Below are 19,212 nucleotides of genomic sequence, written 5' to 3'. Positions count from 1 at the left end.
GAAGAAAGGAAGAAAACCCGTGGATTTATGACTACTATAAGCAGGAGCGTTCGTTTGCTACCCCGCTAGGCAGAAGCTGATGGATGGTACTCACCTGGGATGTTCAGGGTCCAAGCAGCAGAGGTGAGACTCCGATCGGAGGGGTAGTGAAATAGCGAAGGTGGAAGGAGCAATGCGCACACTATCTGTACTCCGCAATCGGGCACTCTGACGGCCGCCTGGAGAAAACGACAAAGGTTCCCGATCAATCCATGCTCTAGCAAACTATACGAAATAAGGTGCTAAGCAATGAAAGACCAGAAAACAGTTCGAGTCGGATGGTGGAACGGTGGCAAGGGTGCAAACGCCTGTGCAGTTCGCGCCTCCACGATCAAATACAAGTTGAAGGGGGTACGCCATATTAGACACCGAGGTATTTATAAAATTCACGGGCAGAAGTAGAAGAAACACTATAGCTTGGAGAAGAAGAAATGCTTTTGATTCATCATAAGGATGCAGCTAGGCGAAGAAGTCATAATCTATCGCTTGATGCCAACGCAATCAGTCATCCAAGCCTCTATAAAACGCCGAGCAATGCAAATCTGCATGGTCTAAGATATCATAACGCGATCGTAATCCGAAACAGCCGTAAAGACACTCACTCAGCCTCGTCATCAGTGTTGGGTGGTTGAGGTGTACCCTAGTTATATCGTTAGCAAACCATTCCTGATGCTGAACACAATGCGCCAGAGAAAACATACCTTGGGACTGTTCAACCAGTCAATGTACCTCAATCTACGCCTGACCTCCCTGTCCTTGAGTTCCTTCTTGGTCATCTTCTTCTTCTTCCTTGACCTGAACTTCATGTCATCCTTGTTACCCTCGGCGTCACTCATGACTGGGGTACCGGTCGTTGACGGCGCAGCGGAGCTGACGTTGCTGCTAACGTTGCTGGATCCAGGGCGCGAGTCTTCGAAGCGGTCCATGTTGACGGCAAGGTGACCCTTGTGCGTCACGCGACCGTCGGCAACATGCCACTGCTCGGGGCAGAGAGCACCAACGAATTCTTCGTTATGCGAGATCATGATGACACCACCCTTGTAATCACGGATGGCAACAGCGAGACCACCGAGCGAGTCGCGGTCCAAGAAGTTGGTGGGCTCGTCGAGAACGAGGAGATGGGGGTTGTTCCACATGGCACCAGCAAGCACGACCTTGACCTTTTGTCCTCCAGAAAGACCGGAGATCTCGTTGTGGTTGGCAATCTCGGGGTCCATGCCGAGATCTTCAAAGTGCTTGGAGATGACCTTGGGCTCGAGGACACGGTAACCGAGACCCTCACGGGAAGACTCGTGATCGTCAAACTCCTGCACAAGCTTGCTGAAGCCCTTCTCGATGAGCGTCTCACGCGAGATGTGCGAGTTGAACTTGGGCAGCATGTGCAGCCACTTGACTTCGTACTGGAAGGTCTTCTTGTACTTGGAACGACCAATGAGCGCCTCGATCTTGCGGGGGCCCTTGCCGTCGCCTAGATCGATGGGAGTCTCCATCTGCTTCTTGTCTTCCTCAGTGAGCACACGGGTCTGCTTCATGAGTACCTCACGATCGTCACCGTTGGCGTATCGCCATTGGAGATACTGGTTGGGCGTCTTCTCCATGTGCATCTCAACGTGCTCAAGAGCGTGCTGCTTGATGTAACCGATACGCAAGTTGGGGTGCTTCTCGACAGTACCCTCTTGAGGAATGGTCTCGCCAGTAAGCATCTTGATAAGGGTAGATTTGCCAGCACCATTGGCGCCAATGATGGCGACTCGAGAAGATAGAGACAAGTTGCAAGAAGCATCGACAAGCGAGGGCTTGGAAGCGCCTGGGTAGGTGTAGGAGCAGTTGGTCATGCGCAGGATAGAGCGAGTGTTGGACTTGACACCAGTGAGAATACCAGGAGGTGGGAACTTGAACTGCACCTGGGTAGCCGAGAGAGTGTAGTAGCTCTTGGCTTCAGGCTTTTGTCGAACGAAATCAGCAAGGTTGCCCTTGTAGCAGACCAGCTTCTTCTGCTCATAGTGGTAGATGTCTGTGCAGACCTCGTCAAGGAAACCGGAGTCGTGAGAGACGATCAAGCTGGTAATCTCGGTGTGGGACTTGAGGTACTTTCCGAGCCAGGCAACGTTGGCAACATCCAAGTGGTTAGTGGGTTCGTCGAGAAGAAGTACATCGGCGCGCATAAGCATGGCACGCGCCAGAGCGAGCTTCATCTTCCATCCACCAGACAGGGAACCGACCTTGTGGGACTGCCTGCCCTCGGGGCCAGCTGTGAAGCCGACCTCCTCAAGAACTTCTTCGATACGTTCCCTGCTCTCGTCGGCGAAGCGCGGGTCGCGAACAATGTACTCGAGAATGGAGAGATCGGCGTCCTCTCCTTGGTTGTGTTCGACGAAGCAGGTCTTGACTTCGTCTTGAGGAGGGAAACCTTCGAGCTTGCCGCTCGCAATACTGCGCATGAGCGTAGACTTTCCAGCACCGTTGCGGCCACAGAGACCATAACGGTGGCCCTTGAGCAGGCGAAGGTTGGTATGCGAGAGGAGCAACATACCACCGTAACCGAGCGAGAATACGGCGTTGACAATCTCGACCTCGCCATCGTCTTCCTTGACGGGCTGGCCGAACTTGCGGTGGTCCTCATCCACGTAGAACTTGTGCACAGCCTCTGCGACCTTTTCGGCGTCTCCAGCGTTGACTAGAGGCTCCAAGTAGGGTGCAACGAGCTTTGGGATGCGCTCAAGCTGCCGCTGGTTGACGACTTCCGCAATCATTTCAGAGATGTAGCGCTTTGTGACAGCCAAGACCTCGGCGTCTCCGGGGAAGTCGAGCGGCTTGCCGGCAGCGCTGAGCTGCTTCTCTATGACGGTCTGAACATCTGATGGCTGTACCCTGGCGATGGCGCCGCTGTCGATGTTGTGGTCCGGGTCGGCCATGGCTTTCTCGATAACGTCTAGCGCGCGCTGACCGATCTCTCGGACTTCGGGTAGGGAAGCGCGCTCCTTGACGGCCTTGACACCTGGGCGGAGCTTGGGCAAAAAGGTGCGGGCCTCGATAGGGTCGTGGACGAGCTTGGTCAAGTTCTCGACTACGACGACCGTCTGGCGAGTAACCTCCTGTGTTGTAGTGGGGGTGTTCAAGGAGCGCTCAAGCAGAGGTGTGACCATAGCAAGAACCGGAGATGTGACGATAGCGACGAAGGTGGTCTGCGAGAGAGCGTGGATAGCCTTTTGCAGACTCTGTGTGGAGGGGTCCTCGATTGCCTTGACAAGGAGGGGTATCCGGGGCGCAATATCGTCGTTCTGGAGGAGGGTGGTGAGGCTGTTCATCGTCTTGATGGACTGTTTTGCGACCTGTTCAGAGTTAGCAAGCCGTTCTTGTACGACTGGTGCGTGTGGTATATCTTACCTCAGACTTGAGGTCGTGCATGCCGGCCTCGACAATGGGGATGAGACCCTCGAGCTTCTTGCCCATGGCGTCGCGGAGAACATCCTTCTCCTTCTCGACCTCGAGGCTCTCCATGCCCATCTTGGCCTTGTCGGCCATGCGGCCGATGAGCTCGTAGGCGAAGGCAGCGCCCTGCCACTTTCCGGACTTCTTGCCCAGGTACTGTGTCAGCACAGGCAAGAGGCCGAAGATCTTGGCCTCGGCCCCGAGGTTGTCGAAAAGCGAGTCGAGGGCGTACTTGGCCGACTCCCTGACGGAGCCGGTCTTGTCGGCCAGCAAGTCGAGGGCGAGCGGCACCAGAGCCTGGTCCTGGACGAGGAAGATGACCTCGGTCAGGCGTTGTGTGCGTGGGAGACGCTCGAAGAAAGCACCAAGGGCGTTCATGGCACCCTCTCTCCGCACCGCGTCCTTCTTGTTGGCGGCCGACTTCTTGATGTCGTCGAGTATGCCATAGCCGGTCAGGCCGCGGAAGCCGACCGAGTTCTGCAGGACCGTGGTGAGGGCGTAGGCGGCGTCGACGGACGAGTGCGACGTCTTGGCCGTGACAATGCTGCTGATAAAGGCGTTGACGTCCTCCTGCGAGGGCGCAGGGGCGGCGCCGGCCTTGTCGACGACGATAGCGGGAGCCATGGGCGGCGACTCAGAGTGCGGCATCTGCGGGAGAAGCCTGCCGTGTCTGTGTGCTGCTTCTGCTGTGCGTGGGAAATCCGCGGCGAGGGATTTCTTTTCTGGAGGGGCTCCTTATCGATAGGTGTCGCCTTGTTCGCTGCGGCTGAAGCGTAAGTGGTGCCCAACAGCGCGAGAGGGCAGAGAAACCCGGGTATCAAACGTGTGAATGTAGAGACGCCCCAACGGAAGAGTGGAGAGTCTATACAATACAAGAAAACTGAAAAAAGGGTACGAGGACACAGAGGGAAGGGGAGCGTCGAGGGGCCGCCTTGTATATTCGCGCGCCCGACTAAATTATTATTTCGCCCACGGGTCAAAGCGCCGCTTGACTGCACGTTTTTCGTTTTGCCCGCCCTAGTCCGCTTCGGCTCCCTGCAGGGCTGATGTTCGAGCCCGATATACCATCTTGCGCCTACACCGTATCTCTGCTTACCAGCTGCACATGCCTAATTGGTCCTCACTGAAACATGGCAAACGACACTATCGATGCCACTCTGATGCGACAAACTCAAAGAGGTACATGGCTTCCGAAACGTGTACGCAGGTATCGCATACGTCTCACGCCTCGTTACAACTAATGCCCTCATACCCCAACATTGCTTCAGACCTTTGCTCGTCCGTGGCCGACGTGGCGTCCATTCGCCGTACTACAATGCCATCTCCATATGCCTCGGGCAATACTCGTCCAGTCTCGGTATATGACTATTGCCCCAGGCACGCAAACACTAGCCATGTTAGCGTATGGGACTCTCAACAAAACGATTTGGACACTTACCGACAAAGTACCTGTAGCCGAGATTAGCAACGACCACCCCGATACGAGTTCAGAATCATCTCTGCACAACGGGGCATCTCCAGATACATTCAACAATTCTACCTAGGTAAAAACAGAATGTGAATCGCTGACTCCGACGACAAAGGGAGCGCGAATGGAGAAAGATGCACACGCAGTCAGTCAAGTGACCACACACAAGAGACCGTTCATACTACAGTCATCCAATACCAGATTGCTGCATCTTTCTACTGAACATCGGGAGACGGGCAACATGATAGTAGCATCCGCAGCGACCTGGTGGAGCAACATATAACTACTTTCTGTTAGCCAGACGACTCGTACAATTCGCGATACATCTCTTGATGTTCACATGCATAGCATTCGTCCAAAGTAAAAAATGCAGCCTAGGGAATCGAGCTCCTGCGTACTCGTACGACGGTAACGCGTCAGCAGCAGTTGCACCCCTCATACTACCTCGAGCGCGCCTTTCGCTGGTGGCTGTACCTCCCCGACTATCTAAAGATGTAGGGTCAAGCGGCAGCGACGTGCTAGGAGGGAGCACCTGCTCACAAGCTCACACCGTGTATACTTCCATCTTCAGCCAGCTCTTACACTCCACGACCTGCATTTCCCAATCGTCAACATCGTTCGGTCAGCACAACATCACCTCGTATGATCAGCATTGTTAGCACATCCTTCTGTTGAGCTCTTCGACTGCGTCTTTCCATCGCTCCGTACCTCTCCTTCGATAAAACACTCATCCGCTTCACGAAGCTCCACCATAATGGCAGACATCTGTCCTTACAGCGTGCAACCAGCATTTTTGGGAATGAACTTCTCAGCTATGCCAGCAGCTAGCGCGTGGATTGATACATGTCCCGTTGACGCACTACAATTCCAAGGATCAGCAAACGAAACGCTTCCATCCCAAATGGACGACCCACTCGCCAACGTACTCCTGTTGTTTTAGTAGAGCTGTAACGCAGATCACTACTCATACCTTTAAAGTACGTTTATCTCTGGTGCTTTGATACTAATGCACAAACAGTCAAGATTTCATCCTAGCATACAACGGACTTCATAGTCTTGCCACTGCATCGCAAGATCACCACTCCAAGCACCGCGACATGCTCCCAATCGACATTGAGATCGGCAAAAAGGTTGAAGATTCTACCGATCTGTGCAACCGTGTCGTTCTGAAGTTTTACATGCAAAGCCCCGAAAAGCTCTGGCAAACGACTCTCCCATGCTATATCTTGTTCAACAGCCTGAGAAAACTGAAGCAGACAGCGCGGATTACCAATATTGTCTGCATCGGACTGGGGACTTTGCAACTCAAAGATCCAACGAAGACTGGCTCGACAGTACAACATATCGTTGCCTCTTCCATTGCTCAGGATCTGGAACGGATTTATAAAGCGAACGGTACCCCGCTTAAAAGACCCATCAGAATAATCGCGCAAGACCCTACTTACAACAACCTCGACCGGCTGGCTCTAGCTAAGTTGCCAGTTCCAATTGAGATTGTTTCCGATCCCGAAGGGTTCCTGGCAATCAACGAATCTTCACTTGTATTCGCCAGCTACCCGACAGTTCCAGTCAAGCAACTCATTGCAGATCTCTCAAGCGAGGCACCAGGCGGTAGAGGTCCCGCTGCTTTGTTCCTAAACAACAACTACACTGGCGAAGCCCACGGCGATGTCAATTTCGTCAAATACGATTGGGACGCCCCGACGCGCCACGCCAACCCGGAGACAGGTGCTTATTTGAGGATGCTCGAGTCATACATACGAGTATTGGATGGAGAGCGGAGGTTTGGAGAGAACTTCAGTCTATTCGTTCCCGTTTTTGAGGGAAAGACGGCGTACATACCTGGTTACGAGTGGTTCCCGAGAATGGAAGTCTGGGCACGTACGGAGCACAAGTTGTAACAGTGAACCATATAGTTTCACACTAGCTCCAGTTAATGACCACTATTGCACTCACTCGATGGCTTGAAGATACATAGTACAATCTTCTGATTGCGGACTAACACAAAACGGGACAGATATCTCTAGGCTCCCATTCACTCAGTCAAAGTCTCTGAAATACGAGCTTCTTCCACCTTGGATACCTAATCTCGAGGGGTGAACAATACAGTCAACATAACCAGGGCCACATCGCCTGCGAAAGAGCTCAATTCCTCGCACACAGGTCAAACGTTGTTGATATCATGTGTTCATGTGCACATATCTCGTACCGCATATCCCTCAGATGGAAGACTCTGACTCTATGGTATTCTACGATAATCGTACCTTGTCTGGCAAATCACTTGTCACTCGCAGAATACCGATTCACTTTGCGAGGTCTTCGTCCTCATCACGTCTCCGTGGGGCTCAGACACAGGAGCGGGAAGAAGTAATCGCGAACAGACTCTCCGCGCAAATTCTTATTGTCGTCGTGGTTCTGACTCAATACTGGACGCGAAATACTCAACGGTCGGCGATCATAGTATGTGATACTAGCGGTCTTACCAAAAACCATATTTCGTTGATTCAAGACCAGATAGTCAGTGTTCGACGAGATGTGCTAGAGCCACTCGAGCATGGCACCCAGCTTCATTCACTGGTACATCAAAGTGCGGTAGAACGACGAGTGTTACTTTGTTTGCTCAGAGAAAATAAAGACGATGGCTGCCACTTAAATCAACCCAAAGAGCATCTCGATCTCACCGCTATAACCGTCACCACGCTTCCCACAGGCATACCCTCACAAGCACTAACACAGCCATACACCAGCTTGCTACTCGAACCACACACACATAAACACCACACCACACCACAACACCACTTCGTCGCTGACCTACATCTCGTTCACGCCCCGGCCCCATCCTTGACCCACGCGATCACCTCGGATCATAGATCCGCACTAACCACGCATCGCATCGCATCATCGTTCGTGAGTAATCCATCTCGCCTACCCTTGACCACGCATCCATTACGACGACTTTTTTCAAAATGCACCAGCACTCATTGGCAGCGGCGGGTGAAATGCGCAGTGTTCAGTCGACGATAGAGGAGCGAACAAGCGAGATGACACGAGACAAAGGGAGGGCGGCGGCGGCATTGACGTGCGTCTTGCATAAAGCATACGTGTGGTCTGGTGTGCGTCTAAGCGATTCGTCTATACAGGAACAGCAAATGTACAAACGGCCTATTCCACGGACTTTATCAATGCGAGTATCGCTAGGTGCACATGATGGCACACGTCATATGTATTATGGGGCACAGTTGCCCGGATCAACGGCGCATATGCGGAGAGACGGGGAGAAAGAAGATGGATTTAGCTGGCTTGGGGCCTTGGGTGCAACTGTGCCCAAGCCTTTTGGCGTAATAGACGTGCTGACGATAAGGTTACCCTGTTATAGGGCGAGGATGCGTGATGGGATGGGATGGGATGGGATGCGCCGGCTCCGAGCTCGGGTAAGCTGGGGGGCTGGCATGGCTGGCTGCAGGATGTGCGGGAGTGAGAGCGATATGTGCATGTTCGTTACCACCAGGGATGTGGTTTTCCCACGAATGACGCAAAGCTTCGAGCGGCCTGAAGAGTGACAAGTATATTGCTGGACCTGACTCCCTGCAACAAAGTCTGCTCTGAAACCAAGTTCTATTCGAAGCATGATGTAGTGATGAATCGCAAGTGGGAAGTAGGATCTTGAACTTGGACCTTGGTGATAGACGTTGTGGGTCGTTAATGTCGTCATACTTGCCTCCGTTGCGGCATATCAAGTTTGAAGCAGGCAGACAGGCAGATCCCGCGCTGGGTTCGGGTATCGAGCCAGGGACAAGAACCAAGAAGCAGCCAAAGAGGCATTGCGATGTATGGTGAATCTGGTTAGATCCAGCGCGCAACCCCTTCATCGGGTGTAAGTAAACGTCGTCGGCGATGTACCAAAGTTTGGAACGGTTGCAGAGTGCGGCAGTGACATACTGCTTTGTCCGAGGAGCATTCCGTAACGCATGCATGCAGACTGGAAAGAAGGAAACCCCATATCGCTGAGCGATCGAGATTGCGCTGCGCTTACGAGCACGGGGTAATGTGAGGGAGACGGACAAAGACCCATGTTATGATCCTCAGGCTGCATAAGCCCGACCGGTATTACATGCCCACCACACGTAAATGTCTTACCCAGTGTTGGCGGAGACTAGGTTTCGATAGAGTGTTGTCCACGTATGCACTGGACATGGACGGCAGAACTCCCGACAGCCAGGTTGATAACGTGGATCCGCTGACAAGTTTCACGTTGTTAAAAGACCGACCGACCGTGATAGTGATCTTGTGCCCCACACTGTTACTCACAGTAATCCGTCTGCTGCGCAATGTTCGGCGATATGCAATGCAACACACCCAATATTCATTGCAGCAGTAGCTTCGGAGTATACTGTAGCAAGCGCATGCACTGAGGCGTCTCGCAGCTGTCGACAGGGTTACTGTGCTATCACATCATTGAACCTTTCGTAGCACCCTCGTATTGTCGTGAGGCCCGATTCCCAAAACCCTGGCGCGGTTCTGCCCCTACATGTGACGAATTTTGCAGGTGGGATGAAGCGGGTGGCCTTCCCGAATGCGAGATATGCGCGTGTGCCGATATGAACTCAAGATCCCAGATGGGCACGTTGATCCGTAATCATTGGAAGGGGATTTGGGATCTGCCCGCGGCACCGGGTCTCACATGTGCTAGTCATTAGAAGCCGAAGTTCAAACGGAGATCGTGGGTTCGTGATTGACGTGTCGTGGGCCCCTCGGGCCAATCTTACAGTGCATCCTTCGACTCCCTCGCATCGTCGATGGGCTGCACATTCGTATCCCACAAGAAGCTTCTTCCGGATAGACGTTAAGGATGCAAAACAACGGTCACTAACGGCATAGACGAAAGCTCCAGCATACGCTCCCAAGTCTAGAGTTAAGCGCATTGACAGCGGCAAAGCGTGAGCTTGGTCCTGCGTTCGTTATGCACCTGTGAATCGACCGCTGTGTGAACAAAACTCTCCTCGACTACCCCCTGGCGCTACAATTGCGGATCATGTTGAGCATAGATCGGTAATGATCGCGACCGTGTGATCCTTCTCAAGCGCTACGCTGCCTGGACAAATTCCAGTGGTGGAAATCGTTTGGCGGAATACAAGCCATATGCGGATATCGAACCACTTTTCAGAAGCAAGCTCTGTGCTGTCGCGCAGGGCGTTCCTCAGCCGGCCTCGATTTGCTTCGCTACCCGTCGCACTGATGGCTTGAATAAGGAAGAAACGGGGTAGGACTAGAGGCGACTCCTCTAGATCTGACACTTAAAGTAGACCGAATGTAGTGAGAAAGGCCGTCAGCGTGTAACAGTAGCAGCGATCTCATGGTGTGGCCGGTAGCGTTAGGATGGCGCCGGCAAAACGATACTAACATCCTGTCACGCAACGTTTACGAATAGCTTCACAGAGCGTCAGCCACGCGGAGGAGGGTGCGCTAACGATTTCTGCGCAGACAGGGGACTTAGGCAGGCCGACGCGGACGTTGGTGGGTCACGCCGAGTCACCTTGACAGGGCCTGGAAAAAGAATCCTGAGTGTATCCAGTCATGTCTGGAAGATATCGCATTTCCACAATTTGAATCCACTATCGAGTACTGCCGGCCTCTGATACGCAATTGAACCGGGTCGAGGGGGGAAGGCTATGAGCTTCATATTGTGAACTCCACATACCTTGTTTGATGTGCTCGTGCTTTTGCGACGCCAGAGAAGGCTAGCTGGTGAATGGCTTGAATGTCTTGCAGAAGTGGATCTTGTGGTAGAACGACTGAAACAGCAGCACTGGACGTGCCGTTCTTCATCTCGAATCAGCTACTAAGTCTCTGGACAAGGCAGGCATACCCACGGCAGGTACCGTTTGCGATCGTTAACGGAAGTCGTACCGAACACCATGCTTATGGGCATTCGTCGGCGGCGATACGCAGAGCTGAGGAACTGTCGGTTAGATCGTAGGCGAAATAGCATTCACCCGTGATCTGTTAGAGACGGTATTGGTTGGCAACCCCTCTGATCCGGCTGATCTGAGACTTGGCCGCACTGTATCCTGGTGAATCTCACCGTCAGCCGATCCCACCTCGACGCGGTGATCAGAAATGATCTACGCGGCCCCTTGTCGTGGCGTAATGGATCCGGAAAACATGCTCAAAACGGCGGGGATGGAACAGGGCACGAAACACACAACTGGACCGCTCAATTTCGCCGTTAACCCTTTGGGTTTTTTTGCTGCCTCATTCGGCCCGCTCAATGGCCGTTGTTGCTCTTGCTTCCGGACCCCTGCGTGCTGATGGAAAAAGATGGCGACGACACTGAGGACGTTGAAGACGAAGTGTGGTCCATGTTTGCAGGAGAGGCCCGGCAATGCAACTCGCACCGTGGCGCTGTGCAGCCGTAGCCGAAATGTGTTACTGATATCGGAAGCCTCGACAAGGGATTCTCGAAAGACAATTTGCGCTCTGGTAGCAGTAGCGCAAAGGATCAGATGCCATCGCGTGGGTAGACACCATCCTGATCAAGTCCCTGCTTTGAGGCCATCATGATTGAAGGATCACAGATGCTGAATCCTTTGAGTGGATATTGCGAGATAATTTCCGTTGTACAGGGAGCTTTGTATCTAAGCTAGACGCCTGCGACGCCGGGATCCAATGCAAGGCGGACGAGGCTCGATGGCCGATGTAACTGAGGTGCAGCTCAGAGCAGACCATGAGTTCTTGAGCAGTCCTAGATGCTGGGGACTGCTGGTCTGCTCGTGGTATTATCCCAATCAGTCGGTGCCGCCTCATTTTGGTTGGGCTCATTTCATTGCCTAATTTACACGAGTAAGCGCTTATAGGAATCAACATACCAGGGTATACCCTTCCGAAATCAGGACCAAATCCACCGATGGAGGCAGCGCAGACGATGCCAGTGCCAGTTGTCCGCGTAGTTACACAAACTCTTGCACCGCGTTCTGTTACCATCTAGCGATGGAGCAGCCCATCACTTCGATTCAACAAGGGCATTACGCTCTCGTTGCGAAGGACGTAGCCACAAGTGGATCGATATGCTTGCTCGAAGTTGCCGGAAACTGCAAAGTCAACAGGAGGTTGTTCCGTGACGTCTGGAATGATCGACGTGTTATCGCTGTTAGCGAGAGCGCGTGGCTGCGTCATGGCTCCAGAAGAAGTTCCTGTAGCCCTGATCGAACATCACACGACGTGAACGCAGCGCGGCAAATTAATGGGATATTGTTGTCCGTTAGGACCAATGAGAAGACGAGCGAGTAAAACAGCCTTGCCATGTCCGGGCTTGTCCTGCTTTGGCGTTTTAGCCGGAGCGACCCTGGAAGACGTCATGCATGGAGCAGACAGCGAACACAATACAGGGGCAGTGCAATGCCATTTCTGATGGCCCATAAAAGCCTGGGGAGCGTGGAAAGCGTTTAGTTTTCAAGTGTTCATACGGCGTGTAGTGCATGGGAACGTTGAGATGTGGAATAGCACAGTAGCGTTGGAAGAGACGGGTAAGGTTCGGAGTCGATGATGGAAGAGATGCCGCTGGAGTGCCGATTCGTGAGAATGAAACGCCGAGACGATCGCTCGGAAGGCACTAGGGAAGCTCCTTGGAGTAAGCGTGTTCCCGCTGATGATGGGTCATGATGCGGCCAAGGTATTGGTATCCCTGCCAGTCCCGCGCACCCTGAAGACTGGACGCAGCATCCCTGGGTGGTGGTCTTCCGGAAGATCATGCACCCTGTCGAAGCATTTGCACCTGCCACCCAAACATGCGTCTCGGAAAACTGGAACGGCTCTGGTTCATACCGACACTGACATGCTTGAGGCGTTGCAGTGATTTAGATGGGTATTGTCGCTAGGGAGATTGAGCTCCATCGGCCCGCGTGAAATCCACGAGAGCAGTATGTGATGCGCGAGACGCCCGGCACTCGCGCAGGCCCAAGCGATAGAGATTCCAAAATTTCATCAACGGAAACCCTGACGACTGTGCCCGTGACTTTGGGAAGCACAAGTCGTCGTCGTCGGCGGTGGTACTTACGGCAGGCCTGCAGAGCCAGTGCTTCCATTGTTCTAGCGAAGGAGTGAGCCACGAGACGGTGTAGCACCGAGCTGGCAAGATGCTGTACGAGGGCCGGAACGCATCACGCGTTCGACAACGAGGCAGAAAGGAGATTGCATGGTAACTGGATCTGCAGCGCCTCTTGCAGCAAGGCACATGAGCAGGCAGTGGCAGACAGCGGCGGCATGCCACTCGCGTGCAGCGTGCTTCTCGAAGGCGCTCGCAAGCAAGTCAGAGCAGTGCGTGGCTGGATGGCGGGAGGTCGGCTAGAGTAGTAGTGAGCAGATGGTGAGAGCGAACGTGGCCCCCGGGATTAGCTACATGCGCTTGTCGCTGATCGACCCGCCTCTTTCGACGAGATCCTCCACATACGAACGAGGCCAAGACGAGGGATAACGCCGCCATCCCGCCCTGGCGGCGCCGCAGAGACGTCGCCTGCCGGGGTCGGAGACGGTCGCTGCAAAAAGGCAACAGCCGTCGAGCCGTCGATGTTGACTTCCCGCGCTTGCCTTTGTGCTGAAACCAATCTGTCCATGGTACGCGGCCTAATCATTAGCTGGAGCAAGCAAACATGCGGTGAGCGTTCTCGGTGCAGCGTGCTGGGACAGGTCCTTGGAGACGTCGACACGGTGCACATGAGAGCGAGGCTGGGACGAGTCAGTCCCGTGACCGCCAATGGGCGGTGACACAGCTCGGTGCGACGCGTTACCACCAGACAGACGACAGAGACTGGATCAAAGGCCGACCGCCTCCAATAACTGCCAACAAATCAGCCCGCACGCCATGCTTCGCTTCGCCCAGCGGCTGCAGCCATGAGCATCACCGCGGACGAGACAGACCCTCTCTAATGGGGAACAGATTTTTTTTAGAAAATGCAGTCGAGTGAGTGGTCAGGGCAGCGCTTTGGTGGGTGGCATTAGACAGCTTCTGCTGCACGAGGCGCTTGGCTCGCTTCCGAGGTGCCCTTCAGCCAAACTCTCGCGGGACGACACGCTGCTATCGTCTAGTTGACTGCCATGGCTTGCGATGGTCCCTTTTTTACGCAGGCGACATGAGGATGGATGGACACGGCTGAGGCTTCTTTAAAATGTGCCAAAGGCGCAGCATCGCGTTTGGCTCGTCTCACATTCTGTCTCCTTCTGAATCCCAGCATCGGCTGCCGTTCCCAAGCTTCGCCCCCTGCGTAATCCTTCGTCAGCGCGAGCCGTATTGTCTCGACGCCCGCGACCACAGAGATACAAGCCGCGGTGGATCATTTGGACTTTTCGAGAATCAGGTGGGCAGTGTACTCTGCTGTCTAGCAAGACAGGCGATCGGTACAGCCCTGGGACGGTGCAGAGCAGACGCTTTGCATCGTCAACCACCTCCCACCCCCCTCCCCAAGCGCCGTCGAGGGAACAGCTGGCAGGACTCAGCAGTCGGCGACGTACGGCCTGAGTCGTCATCTGGCGCGGCAGCAGCGTGAGAAGCTTCGGCGAGAGTTGATCCGCGCCGTTGGGAACGTCGCGGGCATTCACTCGATCCCAGCGTGACTGCAGCTTACTTGCTTCCGAAAGGCCCACGAGGATTCTCCTCAGGTATCTCCTGGAACGGTCGATCTGCAGTGCAGGGCAGCCTGTCCTGGCACCCTCACCAGGGGCCCTGCTTAGAGCGTCCCAAAACCGCTGCTGCGCCGGTGCAGCGTCGATTGGCACGTCTGGGATGCGTGGGCGGATCGCTCGGCCAAGGCATTACTACGGGGCGTGCACATCCTCACTCTAAACCTCGTCCGTCTGTCATCTGCATTGCCGTTGCAAGGGACTGAGCGTCTCGGGCTAACTCGAGTGGGACGTGGGCTTTTTGACAACGGTCCGCCGCCTCATCGCCCGCTCAAACGCAATTTGGACAGGGAACGACAGGCCCACTGACGACGCTACGGTGCGAACGGGCTTCGTGCTGAATCTCGCCAATCCCCTCGACATCGTACTTGAATGCTGCAGGCCCGAATTCCTGGCTCTACATCTGCTTGTACCCGTCGCTCTGACTACTCCCCATCTAGTCATCATCACTTGCCCGCCCCTTCACCCACTCCACCTCCATCTTGTTACGCAGCCACTGTTGTGACCCGTGAACACCACCTTCTCCATGGCAATGCATCTCGCCAGTATGGTACACGGCAGCGTTAGGGAGCGCGAAGCGTTCCAGCACCCGACCTACTTCCAACAATCGCAGCCTCGTGCATTCCCCATGTCGGGTGTTGCCGCTTCATCGTATCCCGTACATGCTCCTTCACAACCACAGCAAGTCGAGCAACAATACCGACAACATCAGCAGCAGCACTACCAACAACAGCAACAACAATACTCCCACCAAGCACAGCAGCAACAGCAGCAACAACAACAACAACAACAACAACAGCAACGGCCTCAGTCGCCGCCATCACCACCAGCAGAGGAAAAGAAGCCGTCACTGCCGTCAATCTCCAGTCTTCTCGAGTTTGCCGGCAATGAAAAGGCTGCATCTGAGACAGGTAAACACTCGTCTTTTCACCTTCCCTCGTTACAAGACTAACTTGCGTTGCAGCTTCCCCAAGTCCTCAGTCACAACATCGCCAGTCGTCATCGCCGCAACTAAGGCAGGCACAGCAGGGAGGGGCAGCAGCCATGCAGCAACCATCACAACCGGCCTACGCTCAAGGGCCTGCGCCGAGCAACCCAAGGATGACACTGCCTCCGACTCCGCCCATGCATCCAGATGTGGCCCACGACGGTACCCAGTCCCCTTCAACTGCATCCAACCACTCCGCTGCATCGGCGCCCTACTTTGTCGGTGGCTCGCTCAACAACATGGAGCCTCACCAGCAACGCCAGACCTTTTCGTCAATGCCTCCAATGAAGCGCGACTCGCTGCCATCGCACTCTATGTCCCCCTACAGTGCTTCTATCTATGGCCAGTCTCCTTACCAGTCTTCGCCAGGCGCTGCCTCGTCGACTTCATTCTACTCGCCTGAGCACCACTCCTACAACAGCGCTGCCATGTATGCGCAGCGCCCGCTTCCCTCCAACTTCCAGCCGCACACAATACCATTACCAGCTCCTGTACCCAGCCCGGGTGCTAACGGCTCGAATCCGTGGCAACACCACCACTACATCAGCACCTCCAGCCAGTCGCAGTTTCCCCAGTCGCAGGACCGCTACATCTGCTCAACCTGCAACAAGGCTTTCTCGCGCCCAAGCAGCCTGCGCATCCACAGCCACAGCCACACTGGCGAGAAGCCCTACAAGTGCCCGCAGCCGGGATGTGGCAAGGCCTTCAGTGTGCGCAGCAACATGAAGCGACACGAGCGCGGTTGCCACGCAGCTTCCAGCACCGCCCTGACGACATAACGAGCCAAAAGCCATCACCAACTGTCTCACGCAATCGGCCTTGACAAGCCTAGACCTACCATCTAGTGGTCTACATCCACGACATGCTTTGTTCAGCCATATCTTGCCAACGATACCATTTACACGCATCGGCGTTCCGGGCGTTTCCCACCGTGTTATGCATTTCACTGGAGTTTCTTTTCAGTCATCAACGATATCCTATATCGCCGTCGATCGCGATAATGTACGTTTATTCCGCAAATCTTAGTTTCTAGTCAAGACAGCATTTCGCTATCGCATCAAGGCGCGCGGCATCAGTCCATCAATCGCCTTTACTTTCTTGTACTATAATAGAGGACCTGCATGAGCGGTTCAATGCTCCAAGTTGCGTCAAAATCCATCGATTCAATACTGTCTACGAAAAACAAGCTGTGTTCGTGCAATTGCCTGTGTTGATGAGGACCGGTCGGGTAGGGAAACGATACTTTGCATTGCATGTCAGTAATCCTCCAAACCTAGCGGAAACTGAACACGTCAGAGCCACATTTGACACTCAAACGACAGGGTCTCGATCGCATAAATCGTTCATGATGGGTTATCCATGTCGCAACTTTTGCGTAAAAATTGTGCCGCATGCGTCAGACACTTGCCGTCAGTCTCGATGACTGGGAAGTTGCTCGCCCATGCTTCCACCACCTATGACAATCGATGCACGCCCTGGTTTACCGCAGGTTCCTTGACTATACAAGTAACAATAATGAATATCTGGAGTTTCGTAGATCATAGTTGTTACTGGTGCATCTCCCGCGTCAATCTCATGTTGGACAAAGCTTTTTGCGGTGTGTTATGATCAGGGCTCAAGTTCAAGTAGACATTCATCCGCCCACGCTCTCTCCAAGCGAGCTGCATTGTTCTGGAAACGATAAACGATACCCGCAGATACTAAAATGATTTTCCAGGAGGCTATGGCTAGACCATTGAGGATTTCTGTATTACCACAGTCGATATCCCTGATTTTGAGTATTGGGACCAATTGTGGTACACCTCCAGGTAGGAGGCGTGAAGGCACCGTCGGGCCACTGACTCCTGACATGTCCTCGGGGTATCAATACCCCTCTTGGGGTGCCATACTCTGCAAAGCGAGAAATACGGCAGCATGTCGTATGCCTGGGGGGGGGGAATTTCACATGTTGTCATTTGTTGCTTCTTTTATCCCGAGGCGTCTCGTCACGGTGCAACAAAGTAGCCTGGACAGCGCGCGCATGCATCTCCGATGTCCGGCTCCGACTTAAGCACATACCAGTAGCGGTTCGAGCAGGTCACATGTGGCTTGCAAACACAATCTGGTCACCTTCCCGCGCATGCGTTCCAGCACATGAACGCATGAGCCTGGAGTGACGATCGTCACTTAACTATTCTCCGAGCCCCGGGTCACTCATCTAACCATGTGGGATGACCAAATAACAAACTCGTGCTTTCAATAATGCTGAAACCAGCATTGCGGCGGGCATGGCAACAACAACGGCTTGTTACCCAAACTCGTCGTTGGGGTCTCCACCATGAGCCGACGTCAACATTAGAGTGAGCTCGGTTGCGTTGGTTCACTGGCTGCCGTCAAAAGGAAAGCAAATGGTCTGATTCTGGACCCTTGTGCAATCGTCTATCCGTTTCGCGGAGGACGAATCCTTCGAATCCTTCACAACGGACGTGACACCGCACAGAGCGCCACCACCCTTTGTCTCCCCACAGGAACGGCAGAAAGCAATGTGCTCGGTAGCGGCCCTGAAACCCAACAAGCAATTCCAAGCTCTCGTGCGCATTGGTCATGGAGTAAGTACTGCTTGCCAGGCGTGTGATAGAGTTTAGGCGAAGGCTCCCTTACAAAAAGCAATGGCGGGATGGAGATGAAGGAGCGCCACCTCGTTAGCAATCCCCTTGATTCGAGCTGGTTCCCGGTTCCTGCCAATCGGGTTCTTGGTCCAGGTAGATCGGAGCGCCCCTTCAAGCCCGTGGATTGTGCTTCGCGAGTGATCTGCGCATCATCTTGGTTTTGCGCAAGTGTCTCAGATTCCGGTTCCATCTCGCTTGCAATCATGGCGCATCCAGAACAACGTGATTGATGATGTGGGCAAGACGCAACATGCAATGACGGGCCATGGGGGCGCAGAGGCTTCGTCTACAAATTTCACCAGCCACATAGCATTCCTGTTTGCAGCACACCCGTCTACAGGAACGGTGCGCCAATGTATGCTGTCACCATGCGTCCATCAATTCCGAGTACCAAGAACCGATGCTCATGTCCAGCGGCGATCAAGGGAACGTATCGTACCATTTTGCCGCCACGACTGGTGCAGGCAAATATTGGGAGGTCCCGAGGGAGGGGTACCTTTGTAAATGTAGCCACTCAGCGCTCCCTCTCGCCAACGACCATCACCAGTCAATCATCCTATGCATCGGACTCAGGCCCGCGACGGCTATGCGTGGGATGACGACGTTCTCAGTAATAATAATGCAGTCACACTTGCTGTGCGAGCAGAGTCTCGAGGGCCAACTTTTGCGGCCTTTCATCGCAATCTACGCGCAGCTTCGTCGGACGTGCGCAATCCTGCTACAGGCAATCTTTCCCTTGGTTATTGCCTCTGGGCGAAATTGTCGCGAAATTGTTGCTACTGCCGCCCTACGCGGCCTTGCGCATAACACTCTCGACTATCAGCCATGATCCTTGCAGGCCCGACCTTCGAGAAGGAGGTTTGCACGGAATTATCCATATCGCCGACCGTTGCCCCTCCTTCTCTTCTCCGCTACTCATGACAACGCAAGCCCAGCAGGGACCTTGGTCTCGCATCCGGCCATCG

General features: G+C 54.0%; 3 protein-coding genes across 3 annotated transcripts; 2 read left to right on the top strand and 1 right to left on the bottom strand.

Annotated features, from left to right (window-relative positions):
- Nucleotides 1-459: 459 nt before the first annotated feature.
- ACET3X_009277 (uncharacterized protein) lies at nt 460-4,416 on the bottom strand. Its single transcript, XM_069455453.1, has 3 exons — nt 3,427-4,416; nt 741-3,371; nt 460-679 (listed from the first exon to the last, which is right to left on the bottom strand). The coding sequence occupies exons 1-3, from the start codon at nt 4,117-4,119 to the stop codon at nt 638-640; spliced, it is 3,366 nt and encodes a 1,121-aa protein (XP_069303354.1). The 5' UTR covers nt 4,120-4,416; the 3' UTR covers nt 460-637.
- A 1,620-nt stretch (nt 4,417-6,036) lies between these two features.
- ACET3X_009276 (uncharacterized protein) lies at nt 6,037-6,840 on the top strand (the record flags this gene model as incomplete). Its single annotated transcript, XM_069455452.1, has 1 exon — nt 6,037-6,840. The coding sequence occupies one exon, from the start codon at nt 6,037-6,039 to the stop codon at nt 6,838-6,840; it is 804 nt and encodes a 267-aa protein (XP_069303353.1).
- An 8,297-nt stretch (nt 6,841-15,137) lies between these two features.
- Nucleotides 15,138-16,378, top strand: ACET3X_009275 (uncharacterized protein; the record flags this gene model as incomplete). Its single annotated transcript, XM_069455451.1, has 2 exons — nt 15,138-15,522; nt 15,576-16,378. The coding sequence occupies 2 exons, from the start codon at nt 15,138-15,140 to the stop codon at nt 16,376-16,378; spliced, it is 1,188 nt and encodes a 395-aa protein (XP_069303352.1).
- Nucleotides 16,379-19,212: the final 2,834 nt, after the last annotated feature.

Source organism: Alternaria dauci, chromosome 9 (genome assembly GCF_042100115.1).
Source record: "Alternaria dauci strain A2016 chromosome 9, whole genome shotgun sequence".
Taxonomy (NCBI): domain Eukaryota; kingdom Fungi; phylum Ascomycota; class Dothideomycetes; order Pleosporales; family Pleosporaceae; genus Alternaria; species Alternaria dauci.
The sequence above is the reverse complement of the archived record's forward strand: the minus strand, read 5'-3'. Positions and strand labels throughout refer to the sequence as shown.